This window comes from Chrysochloris asiatica, unplaced genomic scaffold, assembly GCF_000296735.1.
Source record: "Chrysochloris asiatica unplaced genomic scaffold, ChrAsi1.0 scaffold00033, whole genome shotgun sequence".
Taxonomy (NCBI): Eukaryota; Metazoa; Chordata; class Mammalia; order Afrosoricida; family Chrysochloridae; genus Chrysochloris; species Chrysochloris asiatica.
In genome coordinates this window covers 13,949,401-13,961,387 of record NW_006408551.1, presented here as the reverse complement: position 1 = coordinate 13,961,387, position 11,987 = coordinate 13,949,401, and the positions used below count along the sequence as shown (strand labels likewise).

The window sequence follows — 11,987 nt, the reverse complement described above, 5'->3', positions numbered from 1 at the left end:
TATGGGATGACATCAAGAACATCATAGAGCAAGAAAGCAAAAAGTCATTAAGAAGACAAGAAAGAAGGAAAAGGTCAAAATGGATGTCAGAAGAGATACTGAAACTTGCTCTCCAGCGTAGAGATGCTAAAGCAAATGGGAGAAATGAGGAGGTACAAGAGCTGAACAGAAAATTTCAAAGATCAGCTTGAGAAGATAAAGCCAAATATTACAAAAAATGTGCAAAGATCTGGAGTCAGAAAACCAAAAAGGAAGAACACACTCAGCATTTCTCAAGCTGGGGGAACTGAAGAAAAAATTCAAGCCTCAATGTTCGTTATTGAAGTATTCTCTGGGCAAATTATTGAATGATGCAGAAAGCATCAAAAGAAGATGGAGGAATATGCAGAGTCACTGTACTAAAAGAAAACGGTTGATGTTCAACCGTTTCAAGGGATAGCATATGATCAAGAGCCAATGATACTGAAGGAGGAAGTCTTAGATGCATTGAAGGAATTGACAAAGAACAAGGCACTAGGAATTGATGGAATAAAATTTGAAATCTCTCAAGAAAGTGAGGCGACACTGGAGGTACACATTCATCTATGTCAAGAAATTTGGAAGACAACTAATTGGCCAACTGATTGGAAAAGATCCATATTTATGCCCATTCCAAAGACAGGTGACCCAATGGAATGCGGAAATCATTGGACAATCTCTTTGATATCCCATGCGAGTAAAGTTTTACTGAAGGTAATACAGAAAGGGCTGCAAGCATATATTGACATAAAACTTCCAGAGGTTCAAGCTGGATTCAGAAGAGGCCGTGGAATGAGGGATATCATCACTAATGTCCATTGGATCTTGGCTGAAATCAGAGAATACCAGAAAGATGTTTGTTTACCTATGCTTAATTGACTACACAAAGGCTTTCGATGACACAAAGGATTTCCATGACAAGCTATGGACAACATTGGAAGTATGAGTATTCTGGAACACTTAATTGTGCTCATGAGGAATCTGTATCTGGACCAAGAGGTAGTTGTTCGAACAGAACATAGGAACACTGAATTGTATAAAAGTAAGAAAGGTGTACTACAGGGTTGTATTCTTTCACCATACTTATTCAACCTGTATGCTGAGCAAATAATCCAAGAAGCTGGGTTATATGAAGAAAATGCATCAGGATTGGGGGAAGACACATTAAGAAGCTGCGATATGCAGATGATACAACCTTGCCTTCTGAAAGTGAAGAGGACTTAAAGTATTTACTGATGAAGATCAAAGAGCACAGCCTTTGGTATGGGTTGCATCTTAATATAAAGAAAACAAAAATCTTCACCACTGAACGAAGAAATAACATTCTCATCAACAGAGAAAAGATTGAAGTTGTAAGTACTTCATTCTTCTTGGATCAATTATCAACACTCATGAAAGCAGTAGTCAAGAAATCAGATGACATATTGCATTAGGCAAAACTGCTGCACAAGACCTTTTTAAAGTGCTGAAGAGCAAAGATATCAGCTTGAGGACTAAGGTGTGCCTGACCCAAACTATGGTATTTTCAATAACCTCATATGCATGCGAAAGCTGGACAGTGAATAAGGAAGACCATAGAATAAGTGATGATTTTGAGTTTTGGTGTTGTAGAATATTTAAAGTGCCATGGGCTGCCAAAAGAACCAACAGATCTGTTTTGGAAGAAGTGCAGCCGGCCAAACTTCGTCTCTCATACTTCAGACATATTTTCAGGATGGACCAGTCGCTAGAGACGGATATCATGTTTGGTAAGGTGGAGGGTCAGAAAAAAGAGGAAGATCCCCAGTGAGATGGATTGGCCAAGTGGCAGCATCAGTGGGCTCAAGCGTGTTAACAATTGTGAGGTTGCCTCAGAACCGGGCAATGTTTCGTTCTGTTGTACATAGGGTCTCTATGAGTCAGTACCGACTGGATGCCACTTAACAACAACAACAAAGACTTTAAAAACAAATATTAATAATATTCATGAATATTTCTTAAGAAACTTGCTATGTACTGAAGACTATGAACATAATATGCCTTATAGCATGGATGGGCAAACATTTCTGTAAAGGTATGTATATGAGGATAAGTAAAAATAAAATCATGGAAACCTTTATTAAAAAATATCAAGATGTGAAGCTATTGCTTCTTGACATCTCCTCCATCTAGGTTTATGTACTTCTGAAGGCAGTGTTTCCATCTCTCTAATCTGTCCCTGAAGATTCTGTGCTATTGGCATCCTCAAGGGACTCATATCATGTTCCTTTGAAATGTTGTTTGAGTTTGGGGAATAAAGAGAAATCTGAAGGGGCAAGATCACAGTTGTAGGATGGATGGAGTAAGTTTTCCCAATGAAATTCTCATAGGACAATCCTTGCTATCCTTAAAGAACGAGCAAGAGCGTTATCATGATGGGGAAAAAATAACAACAACAACAACAACAAAAACACACCTCAGTGCACCTTTTCTAGCCTTTTTATCACCAACGCAGTGTGTACTTTTCTTAAAACTGCTTACTAATAAGCCCCAGTGATCGCCATCCTGTGATTTTTGAGAAAATCTATGACCTCTCTGAGATCCCAAATGTGTGTATGAACTGCCAATCTATTAGTAATGCTCTTTTTACATACACTTATAGTAAATATTTTTAGTTTTGTGGACCACATAGTCTCTCTTACAGTTACTCTGTTATTTAGCACAAAAGCAACCACAGACAATGTGTAAATGAATGAGCACAGCTGTGTTCTAGTAAAACATATTTACAAAAAAAGCTGTGAGCTGGATTTGGCTGCAGGTCATGGTTTACTGATCTCTGCTTTATAGCAAACAGGCAAACATAGCATTGTACTATTTCATCCACAAATCTCTTTATGCAGTTGATGGTACTACAACTTTCTCAATTTTTAAGATGGAGATTCAGGATTATCTCTGATATTTCTGTCTTCTCCTAAACTGAAATTATTGCTAAATCTTGGTACCCTTGGATCCTTATTTTCTGTATCCTATTTGAAAAGAAATCACATTCCTTATTCACCTCTGTTACATTTAAATGTTGATTTTCCTTGGCTTCAACCACATCAGACTACCTCAAGTCTTCTTCCTGATATGACTGATTTTTGGTATGTCCTTCAATACATATGTCTGGTTGTCATATTCATTTCTCAGCAAATTTTGATGTGCAGAGAGGGTCCAGTCATGGTACCCATAGCACTAGCGCAGTGCATATTTAATGTAACTGAGTTCTTATTGCTGAGTTACAAATTACCTGGGTTTTTTACACATTAACTGGTGCAAACTTAGATGTGCTCAGTTGTTATCCAATAGTTGGAGGTTTAAGTCCACCCAGAGGCACCTCAGAAGAACAACTTGGTGATTTACTTTTTTTAAAATAGCCATTGAAAACCCTATTGAAAAATTACAGTTCTACTGTGATGTGTGAGTCAGAATTGATGCAGTGGCAGCAGGTTTATTGGTAGAGGCTTAAACAACACACATTTATGATCTCTGAGTGTCTGTGGGCCAGGAGGCCACCAGTAAATAGCTTCAGGTTTCACAAGGTTACAGTGCAGGTGTTGGCCAGGGCTAAAGTCTCATCTGATGAGGCCTCAGGTTCCTCTTCCAGATTCACTTGTTTGGAATTAATTGGCAGAATTGACTTCTTCACAGCTGTAGAAGTCATGGCAACTTGTTTCTTGACCAGGATATCAGGAAAACGTCTCTGAACTCGGGGAAGACCTAAAGCTTCTTTTAAAGAACTCACCCGACCAAGTCAGGCCCACCAAGACTAACGTGTCTTTGATTAACTCAAAATCAACTAATTAGAGGCCTTTAGTACATCTTCAAAAATCCCGCACCTTTGCCACCTAACCTCATTTAATCACAGTTACAGATCCTGTCCATACTTAAGGGGAGGGTTGTGTAGCAGGAGGCAGGAATCGTGGGGACCATCTTAAAATTCTGCCTACCCCATTAACACATTGACTTCTGAGACTGTGAGTTTGCCCTTCAAATTCTGTTTTTAAAAAAGAAACCGTAGCACACTCACAAGTCCTATGTTGAAAATAATAACATTCTAAGCAATGAAAGTATCCAACTGTTGATACAATGGGTAAATGCTCACCTGCTAACCAGAAGGCAGGCTCTGTGGAAGAAAGACCCAGCAAGCTGCTCCTAAAGGATGCAGCCTAGAAAACCCTATGGGGCCGTTCTACTGTGTCACATGGGGTCCCCGTGAGTTAAAAATTAACTTCATGGCAATTAACAACAGCAAGCAATGAAAGTATCAAACTGTTGGGACCATTTTTAAAGCTGTTATGTCAATTCCATAAGAAATCTCTTTTCAGGAAGAAACTACCATTAGATTAAAATTGCTTCTGTCTATTGTTGACATTGTGGATTTTAATTAAGTGAGTTGGTGAAAGGGGTGGATTTTAAAAAAAAAAAGGAGGAAAGTGATTTCCTCTTTATTATTTTCATAAGGGGAGACTTCATTAGTTCAACTTGTTTAATTTTACTCTTCTTGAAATGTGTCATAACCCTTTCATATTTTAGGTTATCATGGCTAAATTCATATACTATCACAGCAAGTGATTCAGAATCTAAGAATTTCTTTCCTTAGACATCAATATATGATGTTTTGAAAAGAAGTTGTTGCTGAAAATAAAGGACTATAATTAAATGTACCAGTGGATGAATGTCAATTCATACTTAATATCAGGAAAAGCTTTTAAATGGAGTATCTTGTTGGTTTTGGAAGGGTCTTCTAAAAAGTTAAGATTGGTCATTTAAAAATAGTCTCAATAAAACCTTAGTAAATATTTAGTAGGACAAATCCTGCTTTTTTTAATATGATTCTTTTTTTTCCAGATTTGGGAACTAGGCTTGCTTTTTGGATTGGAGAAAGAAGAGAATTGTATTTTTATTAGAATATTTATAATCTAACCATTGTAATGATTAAAATTGTTATAAAAATTGTAGAAAGCCTCAGAAAAAACGAGTTGAAAGTCTCAGATAATATTATGGAAAAAGGATTGTTTATAGCTTCCTTTATGCCATTATGAAAGGAATGCTTATGTTTACTGAGAATTTTTGTATTGCCAGTCCTATTTGTAAATCATTTTACTATTCCTACCCCTCAAAGCTATTCTGATGTTATCTTTAGTTAGGTACCTAATTTTCCTAGTGGTCTGCCTTCAACTCCTCTTCAATCATATGGGCTGACATGTGAAGGGATTTGTTTTTTCCTTTCAGATAAAAGGATATATTAGTCAAACATATGGTAACATTTGAGTAAATTGATATCGGTGTGAGCTTATAGACAATAACATGGCATTTAAAAGCAAAGACCCAAGGTTTAATACTAGTTTGTTTTTTTAATTAAGTAAATTCTTAACATATATTGTTCTTAAGGAGTCCTGGTGGTGCTGTGGGTTAGGCATTGGGTTGCTTAACTGCAAGGTTGGTGGTTCAAACCCACCAGTTGCTCCAAGGGAGAACGATGAGACTGTTTCCTCTGCCCTGTAAGGTCTCTATGAGCCAGAATCAGTTAGCAGTCAACTAGAAGGTTTGGGTTTAGTGGTGTTCAGTGGAACATGGGCCCCTGAAATGACCAGTTAAAAATGGCTCTGGTGTCAAATGAGCTTCGAATCAAATAAGCATTTTAGTAAATGCTGTATACTGTGTCTTTCTCCTGGAGACATGCGTGCAGTGTAAATTCCTAAAGCCACTGACAAGTCCTGTAGTACAGATTCCTCATGGACTCTGACCGTGGAAAACATTTTAGCCATAATATTGCTTGGAATTAGTCACACATGAAAAGCCCTTTGGAAAATACTGCTGTAAGTGTGGTGCTGCAGGATAATGCACTGGACTGCAAGGTCAATTTGAGTCGCAAGGTTGGCGGTTCAAACCCACCAGTTGCTCCTCAGAAACCCTATACAGGGCTGTTATGATTCGGGAGCAACTTGATGGCACTTAACAAGAACAAAAGACCTTTAAATCCAGATTTTCTAAGTTTTCCAAGCTATGTGATTCTTACTTCTTTTAGAACTATAAAAGAAACAATTATATGTTAACTTAAACATTGTATCACTAGACATTCATCTGCATGTCCAAGGGTTCAAAAATAATTTGAGTGAAGAGAAAGACATTATATAATAAGAAGGAGGTCAGCAAAAAAAAAGAATGATCTCTGAGGCTTACTCTTGATGTTGTGCTGTGGGTTAATGTGCTGGACTGCAAAGTCAGTTTGAACTAAAAGTTCAGTGGTTCTGGCTCACCAGCTGCTCCTCGGAAACCTTATACAGGGACACGATGGTTTGGAACTGACTCGACGGCACTTAAAACAACAATATTCACTTAACAACAACAGCAACATAGTCAATGTCTGCAAAGTTGACTTCACTGCTTTTTTAAATGTCCTCATTAATTTCCTTTTATTTATTTTTCAGGGGAGCACTGTTTAATCTTTTGATCATTTTGATTAGTGAACCTCAGATTCCAAAATCTTCTCCTGTTTTTGATATCCAGCTGTTGGCCAGTTCAACTTTAGTTGAAATGTCTTTTGATGCTGAGGTGAGATGACAATTTTGGGGGTAGACTAAATGTGATCTATGAAATCCTGGTGTGGCACTGTAGGATAAGCACTGGACTGCAAAGAGTGTTTGAACTGCAAGGTCAAGCAGTTCAAACTCACCAGCTGCTCCTTGGAAACCCTACACAGGGTCACTATGAGTCAGAACCAAGTCAACAGCATTTAACAACAACAACATATACACTAAGGACTGCTGATGTGACATTGTAGATAAGCACTGGACTGCAAGGTTGGTTTGAACCACAAGGTCAGCGTTTAAAACTGCTCCTCAGAAACCCTATACAGTGTCGCTATGAGTCAGAATCGACTTGACGACACTTAGCAGTGACAACAATATATACTAAAAGGAACCTAGGTAGCACAGTGGGTTAAATGTTGCTAACTACAAGGTTGGCAGTTCAAACCCACCAGCTGCTCAGCAGGTGAAAGATGAGACTCTTTCCCACAGTGAAGATTTATAGCCTCAGAACCTATGGCTCATATTGACACTGTGAGTCAGAATGACTTGACAGCAGTGAGTCTAGTTTTGGTTTGGTATATAAAAACATAGTTGCATTCTTTATAAATTATTTAATACTGTTTATCTACAGAATCACTTGTATATATGTCATTCGACAGTAGTTCTATGGGTGAAAAAGCACCGTCCTTTGAGATTTGAGAATAACTCTTATGCCTTCATTAGCCTTTAGAAGCCATCCATTTCTCAACCTGTCTGAGCAGTGCAAACTCTTGACGAGAGTTATATTTATTTTTCTAAGATTGTGTCAAAACAATAGAAATATCAAGCTGCTAGAAAGCACATATTCTGAGAGAATAAATCAGCTTCTTGTTAGTTCACTTTGAGCCTGGGTAATACAGAATTAAAAATAAAAAAGAATGGAATATCATTTGATAGTTCTTGAGTTATGTTTTAGAATTCTCTTACATCTACTAACTCAATAAATATTTATTGAACATTTATTATAGGCTAAACAGTATGTTATACAGTGGGGCACTAATGGTATACAAAATCAACATAGTCTTTGCCCTCATTAGTTTGTGTCTGGTGGGAGAGATAGCCATTAATCAAATGCACCCATGAGCATATAATTACAGACTATGTAAGTATATGGAAATTCTAGATAATACTTCTATAGAGGAACAGAGGGATTAAAGATTAAAGAGTGGGACAGAAGCAAGAGTCAGCCAGGCAAAGTTGTTAAGAAACTTATAGAGTAGTCCAAGTGAGAGAAGCTATGGACTAGAAATAGCCTTCCTTGAACCCCAGATGAGACGAGGCCTCATTGTGTGAGGCTTTCTAATTTCTTGTGCTTTTCCTTCATAGTCATTGTTCAGTTTGTAACTACAAATACATTTGTTTATTAGATTGACATCTCATAAGTATCTATTCCATGTGTTGTTCTCCATTGTATCTCTAACACCTAGCCCAGTGTCAGACACGTATTTGTTGAATAAATCAATGAATAAAGGGGAAAAAAAAGAGAGATGGAGGTGTTGTAAGAAGGTTAGATTCCAGAAATTTTTAGACAGTTGAGTTGACAGGTTAATGCAGACATGAAATATAGTGACGATTAGATGATGACTTTTACAATCTGGCCTGGGAGTTAAATAAGTATTATAGAAAGAAGAGGGGGCCATTAACAAGCTTTGTTTGGCATTTATTCAATTTGATTTGCTTATGGCATATCATATGAAAACAAGTACGGGTGATAGAATAGAGAGGTCAAGGTTTCATGCTGATGATCTGTTTTACCTGGAATATTAGTGCTTCCCCAAGCAGGTAATAGAGATTTTGGTTCCATGAACTAATAGAATGGTCAGTTTCAAACTAAAGCTCTTGTCTTGCGAAGACTACTGCATGTCACTAGACTATGTAGTCTGTGGGTCAGAAGATCATTTCATCAACTGTTTGGATAATTCTTGAAAGCAACACAATTCTCAAAGCTCTATAATTACTCATACTAGAGAAAGGGTTTTAGTTCAACTTGGGGAAAGTCTAATTTTCCTCAAAGAATCTTAGGTGAGTAGCAAGGGAATATTTCTCCCTACTCAATTCTGGAGAGCATATTTCTACAGTTTTTAAAGGAAGTATGAATATTTATCTGATTGATTTATCAAATTGGGTGTGTAATATTCTGTTAGTGTTCTCTGTGTTAGTTTTTTTCTTTTCCCTGACCTACTTTCTTGACCAATATTAAATATCTTGCCTTTTAATGAAAGCCACTTTCTTGAGAATAACTGAACCAAAGGGAACAGGAAAATGGTCCACGTTAATTTCCAATTAATCAGATATTTCTAGTTAATCACATCTTCTTTCATAAATACCTAAAGGGAAGCAAAGAGTCCTGGTGTGGTACTGTATGATAAACACTGGACTGCTAACTGCAAAGTTGGTGGTTCAAAACCACCAGCTATTCTTTGCAAACTTTAAACAGGGTTGCTAGGAGTTAGAATCAGCTCAATGGTCCTTAACAACAGCAAAAGGAAGCAAGAGAAATGACCATTTTCTGGTTGCTGCCTCTGATATTGCATTGATTTTTTTTTTTTTTAATTCTAGTTACAGAAGCTTATCCTGGAATACACAGATTCAGCTACATCACTTTTATATGAGATACTTCTTGTTTTCCAGCAGGTACAATATATATTTATTATTATACCTTGCATGATTGTCATATATGTTATATGTGTATATAATATAATCTTGAAATCCTGGTGTGATGCTGTGGGGTAACGCACTGGACCAAAAGGTCGCTTTGAACCACAAGGTCATAGTTCAAATGCATCCGGTGCTCCTTGGAAACCCTATACAGGGTCGCACTGAGTCAGAACCTACTCAATGGCACTTAATAACAACAACAATATGATTATATGTAATATATTTAATAATATACTCAAAATGATTAGATTAGAGCTGGTATCCAAAATTAACTTATATAATGCTTACCTTACTATTTTAAGGCGCTCTGGTAGTTGGACTGCTAATCTCAAATTCAGCAGTTTGAAATTACAAGTTGGACTGCTAATCTCAAATTCAGCAGTTTGAAATTACCAGCGGTTCCGCAGGAGAAAGATGAGGCTTTCTGATCCCGTAAAGATTTACAGCCTTGGAAAGCTTATACAGGGTCACGCTGAGTCGAAACCGACTCCACCGCACATAAACACCACCACCTTACTCTTTTATTGCTGCTCTATTCCCAAATACTTACTTTGAAGATTTGATTGATCAGGATAAAAATATATTTGAGATTGAATGCTCTATTGGTTATAACTTGAACTTCATGAATGCAACTTATTTTCTTGAGTTTTTTAGGGAAATCTTGGATTGGGATCAACAGAATTTGCTATTAGTTGGATGATGTCCTTTCTGCAAAGTTGTCCACCCATAGTAAGTACGTAGGAATAAAAACAAAATCACCATTGAAGTCTAATTAGTCAGATGTTCTTGTGCTCACTCAATAAAACATAAATATTTTCTGTATGAAAAGATCGACTTTATAAAACAGAAGCAAAATATAAAATGATAATTACTTCATTACTCATAAAATGTTTGGGACCTAAATGTTTAAGGTACTGAGATCATCTTTATTTCATGAAAAAGTTTATATGTAGAAAACATATAATTAAGTAGAAAAAATTAAAATTTAAGTTAAACAGATCTCTATTAGCAGAAGTATGAATATATAACTTGAGATCATCTGTGAGCTTCTGTCCTGGTGCTCATCATTATTGGCCATAATACCCTTGTGTCTTTCCTTAACAATACAATTCCCTGTGATGTATGTTTATGAGAAGCTGGCTGGAGCCAGAGGATGCACTTGTTGGTAGCACGGCCAACTGCCTTCTACAGAGATGGAGCCCATGAACTTGGCTTCCTTCACAGCACAGAAACCTTAACCAGTCTCAGGCCCACTTCAAAATGATTACAGCACAGAAGCTCATGCATAAGATGCAAGACCCAACCAAGAGTGGTTGCAAACCCTATTATCTGAACTGATGTGTGAAAAATCCTGCAAACTCTAAACAACAAAAAAAGGTTCTCTATCATCTTCTAGAGTTGATTCAAGGAGCATTGGAAGCACAATGTTAATTCTCAACTACTAACCAAAAGATAGAGTAGCTCTGGTAGCGTAGTGGTTACGAATCGGGCTGCTAACCTCAAGATTGGTAGTTCAAAACTACCAGCTGTTCCACAGGAGAAAGATGAGACTTTCTGCTTCCCTAAAGATTTACAGCATCGGAAACCCTATGCAGGGTCTCTATGAGTTGGAACCGACTCCACGGTACTTAACAACAACCAAAAGATGGGCAGCTTGAACTCAGCAGTCACTCTTCAGGAGAAAAGACCTAAAGATCTGCTCCAGTTAAAGAAACAAAACAAAAAATGCTATGGGGTGGTTTTTTTTGTTATTGTTGTTTTTCCCCAGGTCATACATACACAGGTTTATTCAAAATAAAACGTATTTAAGCATGTCTATGTGATTAGTGAATGACTATAGACAAGTTCTTTCACTAGACTTAGTCTCTTTAGGGATACTTCAAAAAAGGTTCCAAACAAAAGAGTGACTTCCAAAGGGATGTGCTGAAGGCAGAGAGGTCAGCTCAAGGCAGAGAGGTCAGCTCTGAAGGTTCTGGCTACTGCTTATTGGGGGTGGATTCCAAAGGGGAAATATTGATAGATTTTCTCCAAGGAGACAGGGATTTATTATGAAGAATTTTCAAAAAAAATTGTAAATTGCATTGATGAGGAAAAGGCCAGGAAAATTGTACTGAGGAATTTTTTCCCCTCACAACAGTGCACCTGCACATTCTTCAAGGTTATCAAGGGTTGTTCTGTAAGAATTTTTTTTTTTTTAATGTTTTGTTGTGAATTATGTGATAGTTTACATGGGAGAGCATTAGTTTTACATTCATTCTATCGTATGTCATCTCTCATTGCCATGGTTACAATCCCTTCCATGCAATCCTTCTCCCGTACCCCTCAGGTCTTCAGCACACAGTCGCTCTCCCTCTCTGGATCTAAAGTCTCCAGCTGCTCCATCGTTCCACATCATCATCTCTGGCTCCATTTCAGGCATCACTGCTTCTCTGGGTAGGGTCCTGCTCTCTGCTCTTCTCCCTTGATGGTCCTAGGGACCTCCTCTCCTAGACTGAAAAGTTAATCACTCCCCTCCTTGCTATAAAATGTCTGCCTTTACATTTCCAACCCTCACAATCAGTCCTGATAACAATTATTCACTATTGTATCACAAGAGACCCGTCTGCATTTCCTTGCATCAGCCCTGGCTAGTCAGATTGAATACTACTCACTGGAGATTCTACCTTCCTCCAGGCCCTCTGGATCTAGGTTCCATTGTGAAAGCTTGTAAGCCAGTCATTTCTTGCCTTTGTAGCCCCC

The 11,987-nt window shown here is 37.6% G+C and overlaps 1 protein-coding gene across 1 annotated transcript in view; it reads left to right on the top strand.

Moving 5' to 3' along the window:
• LOC102813636 (chromosome unknown open reading frame, human C12orf56) overlaps nt 1-11,987 on the top strand; it is an 87,863-nt gene that overhangs the window by 64,729 nt on the left and 11,147 nt on the right. The window contains exons 9-11 of the mRNA XM_006859607.1: nt 6,450-6,573; nt 9,150-9,224; nt 9,903-9,977. Of these exons, the coding sequence (XP_006859669.1) occupies nt 6,450-6,573; nt 9,150-9,224; nt 9,903-9,977 (274 nt within the window). The remainder of the gene's footprint in view (nt 1-6,449; nt 6,574-9,149; nt 9,225-9,902; nt 9,978-11,987) is intronic.